The following is an 18,793-nucleotide window of genomic DNA, read 5'->3' as shown; positions in this document are numbered from 1 at the left end:
TCTAGGGATAGCCCTTTGAGAAGGTAGCACTTAGGTTGAAGTCTGCAGGGATGAAGTAGGATTTGGAAAGAAGGATGAAGGGTAGAATGGAGTGCAGAGAAGCATTCAAGATGGAGGAAATAGGAATATGCACAGAGATGAATAACGGAGTGATTTGGCTTGATTTATAATATAAGATATGTGTAAAGAACATAGATTGATTTAACTTGAGAAGATAGTTTGGGGCCAGGCCATAGGTAATTTAAATGTATTATTATTTTTTTAGATGGCAAGAGACCATGAAGGGTTTTAAGACATGAGAATGTTAAGAAACATTAAGATGAAAGTTTTGTTTTGGGCAGTTAATCTGGCCATTGTGCATAGATTGATTGGAGAACAGATACTATTAACACATTATTGTAGTAGTTTTGGTAATATACCAATAATGACAAGAGCAAGGGTGACAACAGTAAATGGAGAGGGTGTGGGGCAAATCCAAGGTAAATGAAATGGCCATTTTGATGATCAGAGGCATCCCTGGGTTTTGCCTGTTGCATAATTACTAATAGTGCCCCATTTCACTACTAAGTTTTTCTTGGCTTGGACAGTGTATCAGATGCCCCTAAAGATGGATTTGCTTTAGAATTGATAGCATTTGCTAATTGAGGGGAGAGCGGGATGTTGGCATAAGAAACGAGAATATATACACAAATTTTAGAAATTCTTATGATTATGATTTTATTAAATTTTCCTTTTTGGGAGAATTAAACAAATTTCCTTACCTGCATACCACAGTCAAATCTTACATGTTTAAAATCCCAGTTTGTTTTTTGTCTTTTAATGAATACATTTGAGTTTTAGACTCTTCAACAGAGTGATAGGTACTGTAGAGACTATACTGTATTTAATTTACCTAATATTTCCATTGATTCCATTTAAAAGTAAAGCTTTTTAGAAGAACATTAATAAATCAGTGTAGCTTACCTTAGGAATGTAGCTGGTAGCAGTTGAGAGTATCCTGTGTATCAACATCCCATTACTGAGAATGGGCTTCAGCATGTAGCACCTTTTGGTTCCCTGATCTTTCTTCCCTGATTGAAACAGATGGCTATAGTCACATGATACCTATTTTAAGGTTTGTGCATAGATATGGCTGTGATGTGTATGGACCATTTCAAGTGCTTAGTGCTCTTGTATTTTCCATGTATAGGCGGAGGGAGAAGACAGCCTGAAGAAGATGCAGCTGATGGAGCTTGCGATTCTCAATGGCACCTACAGAGATGCCAACATTAAATCACGTAAGAATGAGACTGAGGCTCAGAGCTACAGCTGTTTCAGCTGTTTTGTCCCCAGACCTCTCCCCTTTTGGCAGCACAATACGTGAACAGTTAAACAAAGTGAAGAGTTGAAATAACTGTCACTTGATATGGGACTAACTGTCCCATTTTTACTGCTTTCAAGAATTGAGGGCACTCTCTTGATTTTATTTTATGCCAGCATGCCTAAGTTTTGAGTTTACAAACTTTTCTTTTATTCTTTTGATGAAATTTCAACTTCTAAATTCAAGAGTTTCGGGAAATTTTCTGTTAACTTACAGATTTAAGACTTCTAGTTTGTTACATTTATGCAAAGGACGAAATTTTTAAAAAAATAAAAGCTAATTTGGAATATATCTGAATGCAGTGTTGTTACATTTATGCAAAGGACAAAATTTAAAAAAAAATAAAAGCTAATTTGGAATATATCTGAATGCAGTGATTCTTCTGTTGATTTCTATTCTTTCCCCTTGCTTGCACATTTTTCCTCCAGTATTTTTTTCTCTGTTGATTTTATGTGTGAGTTCACAGAGAGCAGTAGATGATACTATTTTTTAATCCTATTTTCCCCTTTATATGTATTGTGCATGCTTTCATAAACTGTAAGAGGATTGCTTTTTTATATTTAAAAATGAAATAATGTGAAATTTATATTTTGAGACAATCTGAGTTTTACACATCATTCATATGAACATGATGTCATTTAAATTACTAATTTTTTTTAAAGAAATAGAATTTTAAAGACATAGCCAACTTTCCCAAATATAGGCACCCTAGTGTGTTTAGAGTGGTTACTTTTACAAATGGTTGGCTTTAATTTACTCATGAAACGGAGTATATCATTAATAGTCATGTGTTTAGGAATGTAACATTTTTTTGTATTGTTTTTTCTATAAAGAAGTTAATTCCTACAGATGCAGGAAATTAATAACTGTTGGTTATTTGACTAAGTTAATACAATGAAAATTATGCTTTCCTTCATTTGTAACTGAAGCTACTCTTTAGAAATATACCAAAACTGTATTTCTGTGGACTCCAATTACCAAGTATTTTTTAACATCTTTTAATGCAAGTGTTTTTTTGTGCTTCTGCATGCACCATTAGTCTCATGAAATCTTAAAAACATAGATATATCCGATATATGAAGTAAATATAACCTGTTTTAATGGTCTCATTCTTTTTTTCCCCAGTGGCTTTTTAATGTTTGCACATTTATTCTCAATCACGTTGGGGAAGGGGAAGCTGTTTTGCATTTGGTTGGTGTGCTTTGGCATTTCTGTGTGACCAGCGCATGTACTAACGATTTCGTTTTATTTTTCTTCTTCTCTGCTCTCTCCTTCCCTTCCCTGCCCTCTCGTTTCCCACGTCTCGCCTTCGGCTGTCCCTGTGCCTCCTTCTCAATCTCTTCGCTTTCACTGTAGCAGCCCTTGCCTTTTCTCTTGCAGCCACAGCCCAGGCCGCTCCAAGGGTTATCACGGGGCCTGCGCCCGTTCTCCCGCCAGCTGCCCTGCGCACCCCTACGCCAGCTGGCCCTACCATAATGCCTTTGATCAGACAGATACAGACCGCTGTCATGCCAAACGGAACTCCTCACCCAGCTGCTGCGATAGTCCCTCCAGGGCCCGAAGCTGGTTTAATCTACACGCCCTATGAATACCCCTACACGTTGGCGCCAGCTACATCGATCCTTGAGTACCCTATTGAACCTAGCGGTGTATTAGGTAAGTTGTTCTCCCTGTATGGTTAATGACATTTTTCTTCATAACTTCTGCTGCCCCAGACTTTGAAATGATATATCCATTTTAGAGAGACAAGTTTACATTAGAAAGACTGAAAACTAAATTTTGTTCTATTTCAGCCTCTTATAAGGGTTTCCTCCTGTAAATAATTGTACCTTAAATTTATTCAGATTCACTTTGGTGACTGAAATTCACTTTGGTTGGGTAAATTTGAGATGAACATTGTAAACAGAAAATACTTTTCACATTTTTGACATCATTGCGGTCAATTCTGAGTTTTAGATCCCACCTATTGGCCTATCCTCTTCATCAGCTCCACCACCCAGTTTTTAGATTCCTTTTGTGTCGGAGATTTATTTGTCAGCTAAATTTTAAACTTCTATGTGAAAGTTTTTTGAGATATTTTTAAAACTGATGTGTGTTTTCTAATATTTGTGATCACTTAAAATATGAAAGGGACCAATAGTTGCATTCTTCAGTTTTCTTCAGCTTTTCTCTTTTGAAGTCCTAGTTAATATTAAACATAAGAGACACTCTTAATTTCAGTAGTACAGTATGGAATGAAGTAAATACCAAGTCACTGAATTAGAATCACATTTGAGACGAAAATTAAGATCATGCTATAAATGCTCGGTTTTACATGAACAAAAAGTGGTGTGCTTGAAAAAGACATTACTGATGCCTTTTTTTTATAGAGTGGATTGAAATGCCAGTCATGCCTGATATTTCAGCCCATTGACTTGCTGGATGAAGGACTAGAGTACAGCAGCTGTTCTAACACGACCAGTCAATGTGGAACAAACTGTTTCCGGGCTGCCCCTTTGTTTTACCAGACAGAATTTGAATTCTTTTTTCTTGAATTGTATATGACCTTGGTGCTGCATGCATGTTGTTGACTTTTAGGACTTTGATCTTTTAAGTTCTTTTTTTCCCAGCATTAATATTGATTTCTAAAAATATGAAAGTCTTTAATGAACCCGGACACTAAGATTTAAACTTGAAAATTCATTGTTCAATTAAAAAAAGCCACGATGCTCTGTATGTTATCTGTGTGTGTGCATGCACTCAGGTGCCTTTTGTTTCATGAGCAGATACATTTTATTGTACATGTTTTCTGTTTATCTCTAAATCATTGTAAAAAGTATTATAGGTCAGAATTATACAATAGAACTGTTTATGAGAGGCCTGTTTCTGTTGCATATTTCTCAAAGCATTTTTAAAATAACATGTAACCTATAACCCCTTTACGTTTTCCTTTCTGTTAACGCTCTGTCCTGTGGCCCCATGCCTGCTCCTTTCCCCCAGAGCTCCTCTCTGCTGCACGCACAGCGTCTGTTCGAGGAGTTTGACTGTTGCTTCCTGCAGGGCTGGCACTCTTAGCCACCAGCTGCTGTTCCAGCACTCTGAATGCAAGATCTCGCTGATTTTGCCTCGTGGAATTATACTTACATAAGATTAGTTTTTCTAAAATGAAAAAAGGGGTGATGGACCAGTTTACTGCTTAGAAACAGCAAGAGGCACTGCAGTAAAATTTCTCATTTTAAAGCAATGTGCTTTTGTTGTGTTGGAAAATTTTTATTTATAATACTTAATTATTAGACTGACAAAATTGAAAGCAAAATATACAGATACCTATTGACATTCATAAGATGAATAATAATGAGTACTAAATGACAAGATTCCATTATCAATTTTATTTCTCGCTTTGCCACCTAAGCAGTAAAACATGATATTGACCACTTGGAGAACTGAGAAAATATTTCAAATTGCTGTGTTATAATAAATTTGCACACAGATAACATGCATGCTATATATCAAGTCTCATCATATTATTTTAAAATGAGCAGTGCCCTTCAAAACAGATGCAGACATGTGTGTTGGTGGTAGTGAGGAGATTGGTATTAGCATCAGATCTTCATTGATGACTAATTTTTAATTCCCTTCCTTTTATCTTTAGGTATGGCTTTCCCAACGAAAGGCTAAGAATTCAAGAACGGTCTTAACTGAACCCTCATCAGATCTGAATTTAACAAATGCTTAGTCTCAGCAGCCTCCAGGGGGTGGGAGGGACGCTTAGCCTAGCAGTCAGTGACTGACTTGCACTTTTGCACACTGATAGAAAGGAAAAGTATGTTATTAATTGGTTTAGGCTGTAATCTTACAAAGTAACGGTAATTTATAAAGGAGTGTATAGTAGTATACTGACTGCTAAGTGTACTATACTGTTTGCTTTACTAATCACCTAATTCATTGCAGTTCATACTTATTGACTCAAAGTTTAGAACCACAATCTGTAGGCTTTAAGAATTGCTTTTAAACCTTCTTAAGTGATAGACTCTGGAAGTGGTCTTAAGGTTAGCAAATAATTGTCAGTATTAAACATGGCATTATTTAAGTAGTCCTGCTGCAAGAAAGGCACTTCAGTGAATATGTGACTAGTAAAGCTTAACTATGTTTGGATCTAATAGAGTTCATGAAATCTGTAACTTGGGATTGTAAATGAATGGATAAAATAGGTTAAGGCCAAGATTATTGAAATGAATGCAATATTAATAGATGCATATATACGCAACATATTATGGTTAATTTTAAGACTACTGTGCCTTAACATGTTTCCTAAAAGAAAACTTTTGTAGTAAACAAACATTTGAAATCCATTTTGATAAACCTGCTGTTAATGTTTGTTATCTTTTCCCTTGTGAATGTTCTCTAACTTTGTCTTGGTAATTGCAATTTAACTAGGTGCGGTGGCTACTAAAGTTCGAAGGCACGATATGCGTGTCCATCCTTACCAAAGGATTGTGACCGCAGACCGAGGTTAGTTTAGTTCTGCAGTTCTTGTTTATGAGAAATGCGTTGGGTGTCCATAAGATTTGTTACACCACACCTGATGGAAGAGATATCACTGCTTGCCTGCACATCGTTTCTTTTCTTTTTCTAAATTAATTTGTAATAATTGACAGGTTTAAGGGTTGGGTTTTTTGGGGTGTTTTTTTTCCTCCCTTCATATTTTAACTTATTAAATTCTATATTAGTATGTACAATGATTTATTTCTACTAAAACGTAAATTAGTCCCTTTGGGGAGCTATTAAATTTTCATGTTGCCTTAGTTATTTTTCAGGAATAATTTTTGCTAAAATTTACCTTTTAATTGTTCTGAAATTTTGGGTTGGTTTTGCAAAATGAACTAAGCGGATGGTGCTTTAACGAGAGAAGTAAAGGAATATATGCCTCCTGTGTCCTTTTGGAGAAAACTGAAGATTTAGTTTCCATTTTCCTTTTTAATAAGATACTTGAACCACTGTATACACAAGGGTATACATGTCAAGTACTTAGCTGAAATCAACAAAGTAAGGACTGTGAAGATAACTTTGATGAAGTTGGATTTTTTTTTATAAATCAGAAAATCAGTTCCCTTTTATTCTTACATTCTCTTACCAAAATGGATCCTTTGATTTTTGTTATTTGCTGCTAAAATATATTATCTGAAGGTAAACTATCTCTTGAAGCTCTGTGGTGACATGAATCCAGCTGTTTGAAAATCCTTTTTGACTAACCTGTGACTGGGAAATAAGTCTTCATTTTTCTCCTTTTCAACATTTGTAATTTGTGTCCTATATATGCCCTTGGACCCTTTTATAAAATTATTTATGTTTATTGAGGAGTGACGGTTTCGGTTTATTGACATTGTTTTCTAAGTTTGTCATTACAAGGTAGGAATCCAAAGCAAGATAAAAAAGAATTTTTCACAAGCTTCTATTATGGCACATCTATTACCTACTAATTAATTTGATCAGAGTCTCTAATATTAGTGGTGGAAGGTGATGTATTTATACCCCAATCCTACATTTTCTATGAACTTAAGAAAGACCTACCTGTTCTACATGGTTATCTTGAATACTGATGATAAATATTGGATACAGGTGTTGTCCACATGAGAATAAAATCTTCCCAGAGACACTGATGATAGCATCATACATAATTAGTTTGAAGACTTTTAACTAATACATATATTACTTGTAGAGATTATTCAATAAATAGACCCCCAAGCTCAATGATTATTTATGAAGATAATGTTAAGTGTCAGTGTGTCATGCACAAGTAAACCACCCTTTGTGTATCAGAAAAAGTCTCCTAGTGAAGGAGGAAATTTTTTAAAAAATGTTTTTTTTTTAAGTAACTTGCCATTTAAGGAAACCAAATAATTCCTTGAATAATCAGAGCTTTTTTCCCCCCACATTGTTCATGTCTAAAACAGTTCTAAAGAGTATTTAAAAGTAGTTTTTCTTCTGTTAACCTTTCCCTACATGCCCCTTTTAGGAGATTTCTCATAATTTTGTTTTAACACAATAATTACTGGTCTACTTAATACTCCAGTGCCTTGAGATAGTTGAAAATATTAGGAAGATTTTACTGTATTTGGAAATGACAGCACATTCCATGTGAGGCTCTTTTGTAGTTATATGTGTTTGGATTAGTCCTGTCACTGTTTTTATTAAAAATGCAATGTCAGCAAACCGAAATGCTACCTTTTTTTTTTTTTTTTTAAATAACAAATACTCATATACTGCTGTTACTATCACTGTATGCACTCACTGGGTCTAAGGGAGAGGTCTGAAATCCTTAACTTAAATTATTTTATGATACTACTGTTTTCTCTATTTTTGAGGGTTTTTTTTTAATTATTATTTTTTAATCTTTTGAAGGGAAGATTAGTGTAAGTATTCATTTAATGCAAGGAAACTCAGCCCTTAGACATATAACCATGTAATTCTATATGAGCATTTAGAGTACTACATGGTTGAGAAATATCTAGTTCTTTACTAAAAGTAAACCCACCTCTACACATAATTTGAAAACTGAATTTGAAGCCTATAAAAGACCAACTGACTTTGTAGTTGTGATGAACCATAAGTGCTTTTGCACGGTTGATACACCTGTGTGTACTGTAGGAGGCCAGGACTTGGCAGAGGATATAGTCTAGGTTTACTGGTATATATGTAAATGGTAGTTTGTTTATGTATTCCACACGCAAAAAAACATAATCAGAATTTTTCTAAATAATTTTACAAAAACCATCATTTATATAATTTGTTATAAGAAACTTTACAATTTTAATCAAAATTTTAAGTGATTTCAAAAATGCTTTAAGATTCTCTATTTCTGGAGTACCTATGAAGTGGTATGACTACATCATGTTAAATATTTATTTTCTTCTTTGATTTTGGAATAGCAGTTTTTAAATAAAATTCCACTTATTTTTAAGAAATTCAGGGAAGATTTGGTCACACTGAAGATACAGTATTTTTGTAGTATTTATAAGGTATCCTAAATGATAGACTATAGAAAGCATTTTTGTTACATGAAGGTAAACCAGTCCATTATATAGATCATTTACACTCTGTGAAATTACACCTACTGGGTTTTGATTTATGAAGTGGCACAGAATCTGCCTTTGCACTGAATATCTTTTCATTTACATCTCCTCTGCCTTAGTCACAGTGGCAACAGTACAGAAAATTCTCTCAAACCTCAGAATATAGTAGAAATAATTAAGCTATTGAATGAGTCTTAAAAATCATACTACTGTTAAGTGGACCAAGTTTGGTGAAGCAGAATGTGACAGAGGTTGATTAAGGAAGGAGCAACTCAAGGACATTGGGAATGATAACTTTTCCACTTGAGAACTACTTTATGTTTTACTGTAATTTTTTTAATTTTTTTTGTTCTGTTTGTTACTTTGCAAAAGAAAATAGTATTTACAGGTGGCTTCTTTTAAAATATAAAATATAAAGCAGGAATGTATATGAAATGTCAGATTTTATTGTTATTTGCAGAGTATTAGCTTTGAAATTGAATAAAGAAAGCTGTTTGTAGTTTTAAAATGCCTTATTGGTATCAATTAGAAATTTCTTCTATTTTTTGATGTACTTAGAGCTTTTTGAGTATAGAATTTTAAATGGCAGGATTTTACAGTGTTTACATGCAAGTGCATTTTATAAGTGTTCTATATGTGTAAAATAGTATTTTCAACTGGAAAGTGTTGGCTAGTGCAGAAGGCCTGGCCTTTTTCTGGTTCCCATGTTTCCTACACTGCTAGACTACAGTTTAGTATTGCATTGTGTCATGAGGCCAAGAAATTCCATGTTGTTTGTAAATAGAATAATTGAAAAAGCAATAAACATTTATTGAACAAAAGAAACCTTGTTTGGCCCAGAGTTTATGTTGAACCAAATTATTCATAAAAATTTAAATTTCTTTAGATTCATTTCTGTTGATCATCAGTTATTAATAATCACATCCATCATTAATAGTTGCTTTAATGCTTGCATCTGAGAGAATACTAATGCTTAATAGCAGTCAGATACTGATAACTGCACTGACTGTTTCAGAATTCTGTATACCAAACCTATTCATTGTTGTTGTTTTCCAGTTTTCTTCATTGACTGCTACTAACTATTAGTTGTTAGTTGTATTTTATTTCTATTTTTTCCTGTTAACAGTTTTTGGGTTTTTTTTATTTTGTTTTTTTGTGGGAGTGGGCTCTCCTTCATTTGTTCAAATCATGATATGAAATTGTCATGATTTTTATTGTATTCTGTAGATGGTGTCAATCAGTTTGTCAGAATTAAACATGCTTTTTTTTATTAGTTGTGATTAGTTTTTCATGTTGTCATTAAGCCGTCACTAGCTGAAACTAATCTCTTCTCTATCTTTTCTTTTCTTTTTTTTTTTTTGTTTTTTGTTTTTTGTTTCTAACCACCCAGCCGCCACCGGCAACTAACCTATGACCTTCTGACCTCTGAACTCTTCACCCAATGATGACCTGACCATGCCTGCCTGCTGATCAGTTAACTGGTAATCGCCTTTGCTTGCCTGTCGTCAGTGCAGCGAGCTGAGGCACTTGTCCGTTCGTCTTACCATCTAACCAAACAAAAGACAAAGAAATTGTCCTCCAACTCAGCTTTTGTTTTTTTTCGGTTTTTTTTTTTCTTTTTTCTGTTTGGGTGAAAGTGGTTCTAGAACCTGCACTGAATAGTAGTAAAGCAATAAGGCCCAATTCATCCCACAGCACTGATCATCTTTTAATGTCCCACCCTAAGCGAACGGTAAGAAGGCCTCACTTCAGAAGGGGAGACAGATGGCCCTTAACTACTCAGTGACAGAGGCAGTTACTGTGAGAGACTTCTAGGAATCTTTTCTTCTCATAGCGAGTCAAAGCTCTCTGAATGTACTGTGTGATGATGCATCATGCATGAACCTTTGGTCAGGGATGTCATTGGTGAAGTGATTTCAAAAAGTATTCAAAATTTGATATGCTCTTTAGTCACTACAGTGCCCTCAAAGGGCAGAAGTTGCAGCCTTTTTTATATTGCCTGCCAAAATTTGAAGTATTAGAAGTGTGCCATGAGAGAAAAACTTAAGGAATTTTGAAAAGTAATGCAAAGAACAAAACTGCAACACTATTTTTAAAAAGATAAATATCTGAGTTAAAATGACTGAACCTTTATTTTACACCTCCTTTAAAAAATACACAAGAACAAGGTACATGCATTATGTGTCACATTACTGGGCAAACTGTTCAAATATTTTTTTTAAACCTCCCTGTATAGAAAAAAATCATTAAGGATGTAAAAGCCATGCTTGCCTATTTGCTGTATACATGTAATGAAATTGTAGATAAAGTGTAGTGCATTGAAACAAATGAACAAAAAGTAGATACTTTTACTATACAAGGGTGCTGGTGCAGAAAAAAATATATATTTTTGGAAATGTAGCATTTTATACTTTCAAGTGTTATAAAAAAAAAAGAAGAAACCCTTTATTTCATGAAATGATTTTTTCTGGTGGTTGTCAAGAAACAAAAGACCAAAAGAGCCTTTTTGTCTTTTTTTTATTTTTTAAGTATTGGAATAAGTCTAAAGAAAAGAAAGTGCCTTATTTTCCTTCATGGTCATTTAGTCAACTGTCCTGTAAGATCAGCTCCTCCCTCAGAATACAAGTTAATGCATGTTACTCAGTCGCCCAGTATGTGAAAGAAGATGTGAGGGGAGACAAATGAGTTGATGGTTTGAATTATATGATTTTTGCCACGTTACCTTGATATAAATTTGCCAAATCTGATACTGTGAAAAAATTTGATAACTTTTCTGATGCCTAGCAAGTAAGGTTTAAAGCATTCTTTTAAAATCATAATTGCGTGCTTTTGGTTATTGCGATATTTAATGTTAGTCCAAAGGATTCTGAAATAAAAATTATGTGTGATCTGAACACCACTTTACAGACAAAATTAGAGCTCTATTTTGTTGGGGGGGAGGGGTATTGGATTTTGTATTATTAATTGGAGGCAATAATATTATATTAGCAATCTTTTTCACAAAAACGAATCTTTCTGCTTTTCACTCTGGAAAACAAGGTTTTTAAATGAACCAAATTTAATCGGACTTGTTTCTACCAAAGCAGATCACTGGGTAGTCCATCTCTGCTGGTTTTAGTAACCTAAGCCAACAACGCCCCCTTTTTAACTTTAAAAGAATGTGAAAAACTAGCATCATTGTGCATATAATACTCAACTACATGTGAGTTTAAACTTCCAGTTTCTTACGAAGTTCAGTTTTGTAGTTGAAGCGATTTGTGCACAAAGCCGACATCTAAACTCTTAAGTAATCATTAACTGCTCAGTACCAGACGTGGCAGATATCAGGTGGCGGTGGCTCCCCAGCTCGTCAGCTCCTTCCCTCTTACACACCTTCACAGCTTCACAGTCAAAGGTCAGCAGTAAGCTCAGTAAGCACCTTTGTGGTGACCTCCTCCATCATCTTGTCTCACTTGGAAACCGTTTTCAGTTTATTTACTATGCAATAGACATTCATTGTTCTGTATTCAGCTAGCTTTAGTTTAACATGCCACTGCTTTGCCTTTCTGTTACACATACAGTTGTTTTGATTTATTTACAATATATGCTGTGCCATTTTGATTTTTATTTTGTTTGGTTGGTTGAATAAATTTGCGACACTCAAACACTTGAGGTGATAGTTTAAAAATGATACCAGTATTTGATCTAGTTTCATCTCAACTATGTTATACCTGGACATTTTAGATGTTTATCAAAGGTCTTTTATGGGGAAGAAAGTAAATGTTTGAAATAAACGTGTGACATTTATGAGTAATGTTGGCTCTGAACAAACGTTTGAAAACTTAGTTGACAAAATTTTGGATCAACTGAAAAAAAGCATGACTTTTGAAATCTCTGAATGCCTTGGTTCTCAGTATTATCATTCTTTATTGAATTTATTTCTTATTAAAATATGTAGTTTTTAAGACTTTTTTTTTCTGACAGTATTATGTAATTTTTTAGTGCGGGTAGATGGGAGTGTCGCTTGTATGTTACCGTACAGCTGACATGTATTTTTGTCTGTTCTTTATTATCTCAGTAGTTTCATGCTATCTATGTATCATAACCAACCTATTGCCTATGAGAAACATGTAAGATAATGTATTTACAGCCATTGTTACAAGTTTATAATGTATTTTTCTATCTTGTTTTATATGTATGTTATATAACATTCAAAAAGAATTTTTTTCTTGATTGAGAAAAGGATACAAAAATGCAAAATCCACAATTTTGATAACTGAAAATTGCCAATTGTTTTGCAGTACTTTATTATATTGGGTGTCTTGTCTTTCTTGGGCTTTTAGTTAGCTAATGAATGAATACATTAGACACTTTCGGGTTTTAGTTGGGATTTTACATAGCTTGCATTTTAATTCTTTGGTTCTTTGCTGTTTCTATTAACCCATAGCATTATTTTAATAAATGTTATAATACCAACCTACTAACTCTGGACTATGTCTGTTTATTAACCTTTACGTGTTTAATTAAAATAAACAAATAAAGACAAAGGAATGTAAAGTCTTGAATTCCTGGACTAACCCTGAAGAACGTGACCACAGATAACATAGTCATAACGTGACTTGTTTTTATGTTGTTTGTCAGCTGACAATTCCGCACACTACTGTTAAAATGGCTTTGGTTATTCTGGGCTTTTACTTCGGGGTGGGGGGGTAGGTAGGTGCCAATAGAGATGGGAACAAAGTAGTGTTGGTTTGAGGCGTTCTTCTAGTCTTGCCACTTGCCTTTCAACCTCTGCATTACTAATTCCACAATTTCTTATTTTTCCTTTTCCAAAATAATCACTGTCTGCTCACAGCATAAAGAGTAAAGAGATTCGTCATAATGATATACCCAAGAAACCAGTTTGATTCTTTGTTGAACCATTTTTTGAAATTTCTATAAGTAGATAATTTTATGGTCACATAAAGCAAGGAATCTGATGTCTTACCTTTATTCAGATTTGTGTTTTAATTGGACATTTTTCCTTTATAAAGACGTTTTGAACTGTTTTAGCCAGCTGCTCCTGTTAGAGGGGCTAAACACAGGTAAAGCCAAAGGTAGAGTGGCTCTGTGTCTCAGGACAGTCCAGAGTAAGCCGTTCACAACAACCACAAACCCGCCTCTCCTCGTGGAACCCTCAGCAGGAGGTCAAACAGCGTCACTCAGCTTTATGTCTCACCCTGTTAAAAATACAGTCAGAATACATTAATATAAGAAGTTTAAGGGAGAAGAAATAGCATTTGAAAAGTTATATATATCATGATTTTGCATGCAGGTCAATTTAAGAAGATCTATTAAATATCTTCATGCTTTCCTTGGCTGCAACCTAGGTAAATTGACCTCTACTTATCAATTCTTTAGTGTAACTCTTGAGGTGCATTTTTATTTCACAGATATTGGTATTTCCTGTTCTGTGAAATAGTTCTCCTGGATAATAAAATTTCTCAGGATGAATTTTTGCATTTGTAAATAATGCTTATTTTTGTAAATTACATTTTATTTATTTTAAAGTTCTAAAATTTGGGGCTAAAATGAGTCACATGTTACAGAAGACATAACACCAATATGCTATTAACCAATCAAAGTACTACCATAGTATATATACATACATGAAATACATAGAATAGCGAGAGCATCTGATTTAATCATAGTTGAGATGGTTCTTTGGATCAAACAAATATATTGTTTCTCCAGTGGGGGGGGGGATGCATTATTATTAGGTAGAGCTTTACTATGCTACTCTGTAAAAGTTCACATTGCCATACAGCTAATATATATTCTGTAAAAATCTGAAGATGTCATTCAAGCTGCTAATATGCAAGTCATCATGGCACCATGTCACTGAAATTGAAGAAGAATTTCTATACAGTTTATTCCACATTTTCTGAAGCCTGTGAATGCAGTCTCATCTCATTTTCAGTTAAGAGTACTACTTTTATGTATAATTATGTCACATTGCCACCTTTTATGTTGTAAAAGTCCATTTTTAAAAGACAGAAATAACATTACAAAACCCACTTTTATACAGGCTGTAATAGTATAAAAAATGGAATCACCGAGTTGTTAGAATGATAAAATGCCAGAGGCAGTTTATTGTTTTATGCTACTAGTACTTGACAAAGCAATTGAAAGTTAAGCTTTCAGTCGAGAAGTTGGTGAAATTAATGTACTTAGTAGTCAAGCATTTTTTTCTTAGGCAAAATGTCAGGAAAAATGTAGTATGAAAGTCGATACTCACATACACCTACTCTGTAGGGCAGAGTCCACCTAAAAGGGCAGTTGAAGCACCCTGTCCATAAAGCCAAGATGTGCATATGTTTACACAAGATAGGAGGTGGTTAAGTTTCTAAAATACTGGATAAATATGAAGGATCTAAATTTTCTAGTACACCAAAAGCGGACAACAGGTTTAAATTGCTCATTACCAAATCAATCTTTTTTTTTTTACCAGCTAAGTCTAACACTTTTATAAATGGCAGTCTAAGGCTTCTCCAGTTTGGGGGGAGGGGGAGGGGTTTGTTTGTGTGTTTGGAATAAGATGTCTGTCATTCCTTGATAACAATTAGCAATTGTAGCATTTCCAGCAAGTCATTTTTAGTAGAAAGAAATGTATTGCTAAATTACAATCCATTATTTAATAGCAGAAATCACCCAGAAAACTTTCTGGACTCAAACTTTCTAAGTACATAAGGTAATTGTTAAACATTGTCACAAGTTTCTTAATACCTTTATTTAAAATGGAAAAATAATTCATATTATAGACAATTTTACTTTCAGAAATATTCATTTGGTACACACATGTAATTTTATCTGTGGTTTTTTTTAACATAACATTATCTAAGTTGAACTGCCTTTGCTATGAAGAGATGTAACGAAATTATATGCCTACCTGGTACTCAATGCTGAATCAAACTGGTTCACCTAAGCGTAGTACTCTCCTTTCTGTGTTTCTGCTGCACTAATTGCAGGGGGTGGGAGAGGAGGAGGAAGAATTAATTCTCAGGAGAAGTAGTTGGTAGGTGCAGCAGATAGCAACACAACGTGGATTTCTCATTGCTTACAGTTTTGCTGTCCCTTCGTGGCAAAAGACACCACATTGTGGGGAAAAGCACAGCTCCCATGGTAAAAAATTTATACCTTTTTTAAAAATGCTATTATCGAGAAATTTTGATTACCAAATATATCTTTTGTGGTTTATATTGTAGTGGTGTGTATAAAACACTTAGAATTTTATTTGTGGAAATTGTACATACAAAAGTTGAAATAGGTCTTCCCAAATCCTATGTGAATGGAGAACCACGTTAAGACTGTACATGACGTGCAATAAACCAACTGGAAAAAGTGCATGTGCTTCATCCTCTCAAGCCAGCTGCAGCTGAAAATGCTGCTTATGCCTACCCCCCCCCAAAAAAAACCCCACACACACCACACTTATAAACATCAGAATAAAGAATGTACATTTCACTTTCAGTTTCTATTGGTGCTTTTAACACTTTAAAAGAAAGCAGAAGAATGTGACATCCTGGAGCTCTAATTCACTTCACTACAAGCTGATCATAACATTTTCCCTGATTTCCAGTGATTAGAAAAGGAAATCAGTAAACAGACTCACTACAATGTTTCTCAGTTGGATGTGCATCCCAAATACTTGTTTCTAATTAGGAAACTTCAGGTACAATTCTCATATAGTTTTTAGATGTAAGAAAAAAGAAAGGAGTGCTGACCAAATTTTGATCCAGTAGGCTATGTGAAAAGGAGTAGTGTCATCAATTTTTTGAACAAAGAAGAATTGGTAAAAATACCAGTGGTTTGAAACCTTTTCTCAAAGATTTTATCTTGACATCTAAGTTTTAGGGCTCCTTTGCACCTGAAATTCCCCAGTCCTTACTTAGTCATAAATCCATTCTCCAGGTTTCTTTTCCTCCTTTCTGATCACGCACTAGAACCTTTGTTTTCCTTAGCAGTATTCTCCCCACATGCTTCTAAAAGCCGACAGAAGCTGGGTCCAGAGCATGGGTACAAGCTAGCTGCCCACAGATGGCGTTTGGTTTGGCCTCTACAGTGTTGCTGTTGCTTTAATTACCTGCCAGCATTTAAAGTCTCAGTAGACTTTTTAAAATCTATTCATAAAGTCTACACTTCTTCAAAGAGCAAGTTATCTAGAAAACTGCAGCCTGCATGTGCCTGAGGTAGCTGTCAGCTGAAACCGATGAATTCCACTATCCCTTTTAAACCAAGAGCTCCCAGTTACACACTGCCCCACTACTCCTTACTGCCCCAGTATCACACCTGGATTGTTGATTTCCATTCTTCTAACTTGGTTTCGTTTTTTCGTCCCCTCCCTGGTTCCTGTAGACATCTGTGCTTGCCTCTTCAGATTCAGAATGGTGATTTTGACTCTTCAGACACCAAACTAGCTTCTCAAAGGGTATAATGTAAAACAGGTTTTAATGTTTCTCCTTCTGAAAAATCAGATGAGTATCATTTCTATATAAAAATTAGTCTGATAATTCATACATTTCTTAATATTTAGGGAGGAATTTCTGTTGTATGGAAGGATTGGATGACATTTGGGTTTCCTTCCAAATGTCATTTTTTTATAATTATCTGCTCCTTCTTTGTAGGAGCTCTTTGTGGTCTTGTTAGAAAGCAGTTAAGCTAATTGAACATTTAAAAAATATCCCACATCTAAAAATATATATATATTAGTGATAGTAAGTTGGGGATCATGTTTTTCCAGAAAATGTACATTAAAATTAGATTCTCCAGTTAAGTACTATTTTGTGAAGTACAGAGGGAGTGCTTATTTTTATGTGCTATACAGCAGTTCCAGTTTGAGAGCGCATCTCAAAATTAGGATGAAAATTTAACTCCTGTGGTTCTGCTTTCTTAATGTATGCACTGGTTACTTAACCGAATACTAAGAAAAACTAGGGGGAAGTGGTTAAAAGTAAAATATTAGGAAAACATTTGCGAATTAATCCACAAGTATTTTCTTATGGAACTATTTGAGTTGATACTAAAAATTCCATAAGCACTCATTTAACTTCAAACTTTATCAAGGTCAAGAATGAATAAGGTACCTTGCCTAAGCTTGAAACCTGAATTTTAAAACCCCTTGTCACAGTGTTTTAAGTGATTTGGCCTATAAAATTAGAATAGACTAATAGTGCAGGTGAGAAGCCATCTTGAACACATTTTAATTATTTATGTTAATGATGCTTTTGCCCATTGTTTTCTCACTGAGGTAAAAGAGCACTGAAAAATTGTTCAGAGGTTAAACTTATTCTAGATTTCTAGATGGTGGGAAAATGGAAAACTTAAAGTTAGTGGATGGAGCATATGAAAACACCAAAGCTAAGAATCTGAGAAGCTAAGATCTAAACTGGTATGCCAGGGAAGAAAACTAGATCAACAAATCAAACGTACAAATGCCCCACCTTAAACTATTATTCAAACATCAGTCTGTGGGGCTATTAGCAGGAAAATCGGTTTTGAAGTCAAAGGAAAAAATTAAGAAAACTGGGGAAGTTTGATATCACATCTGAGAGCAGTCAGTCTGTCATCACTAAGTATCCGTGTTGGTTTTAAAATGAATTAAGTCTCTCATTGTTCTTGGAGCTTATAATAAAAGCAACCTGGCATGGCGGGACACAAAAGAAAAAAATGCCATATAAGTTTTACTTCCATGTCTTCCAAAGGGCATTGCATTTTCACTGAATTCTACATGAGTCTATTTGACAAAGAGATTTTGTGCTCTTCAAGGAAGACATCACAGATGTGAACTCGGTCAATTACCTGTACTAATAAATACCAAGAAAGCCTTGTCAATACCTTGACTCCTTCAAAGAGGTGTTAACCCAAACTTTTCTTTTTTTTATAAGTTTAATTAATTAATTTATTTTTGGCTGTGTTGGGTCTTTGTTGCTGCGCGCCGGCTTTCTCTAGTTGCGGCCAGCACGGGCTACTCTTCGTTGCGGTGCGCAGGCTTCTCATTGCGGTGGCTTCTCTTGTTGCGGAGCACGGGCTCTAGAGCGCATGGGCTTCAGTAGTTGTGGCTCGTGGACTCTAGAGCGCAGGCTCAGTAGTTGTGGCTCACGGGCTTAGTTGCTCCGCGGCATGTGGGATCTTCCCAGACCAGGGCTTGAACCCGTGTCCCCTGCATTGGCAGGTGGATTCTTAACCACTGTGCCACCAGGGAAGCCCCCAAATTTTTCTAAATTGCTTGTTATCCTCTACTAAAGATGCTCCACCTCCAGCCTTAAACTCCATCCTAGAGAATTTATAGCAAAAAAAAGTTATTGAATCAAAGTATAGATTGTATCTGAACTAAAACTAATGAGAAGTCATAGCCAGGAGGTAT

At 34.9% G+C, this 18,793-nt stretch overlaps 1 protein-coding gene across 8 annotated transcripts in view; it reads left to right on the top strand.

Annotated features, from left to right (window-relative positions):
• QKI (QKI, KH domain containing RNA binding) overlaps nucleotides 1-15,774 on the top strand; it is a 144,184-nt gene extending 128,410 nt beyond the window's left edge. For 2 of the 8 annotated variants that reach the window (XM_060168264.1, XM_060168269.1), the window contains exons 5-8: nucleotides 1,190-1,277; nucleotides 2,717-3,016; nucleotides 5,777-5,851; nucleotides 9,803-15,774. In XM_060168264.1, the coding sequence (XP_060024247.1) occupies nucleotides 1,190-1,277; nucleotides 2,717-3,016; nucleotides 5,777-5,851; nucleotides 9,803-9,819 (480 nt within the window). In that variant the 3' untranslated portion in view covers nucleotides 9,820-15,774. Of the gene's footprint in view, nucleotides 1-1,189; nucleotides 1,278-2,716; nucleotides 3,017-3,729; nucleotides 4,962-4,991; nucleotides 9,238-9,802 lie in introns of those variants that run through there. The other 6 variants (XR_009543898.1, XM_060168266.1, XM_060168265.1 and 3 more) reach the window with 6 other exon arrangements.
• The last annotated feature ends 3,019 nt before the right edge of the window (nucleotides 15,775-18,793 follow it).

This window comes from Lagenorhynchus albirostris, chromosome 12 (assembly GCF_949774975.1).
Source record: "Lagenorhynchus albirostris chromosome 12, mLagAlb1.1, whole genome shotgun sequence".
NCBI classification, from domain to species: Eukaryota; Metazoa; Chordata; class Mammalia; order Artiodactyla; family Delphinidae; genus Lagenorhynchus; species Lagenorhynchus albirostris.
Note: the sequence above shows the minus strand (reverse complement) of the source record. Positions and strands in the feature narration are given on the sequence as shown.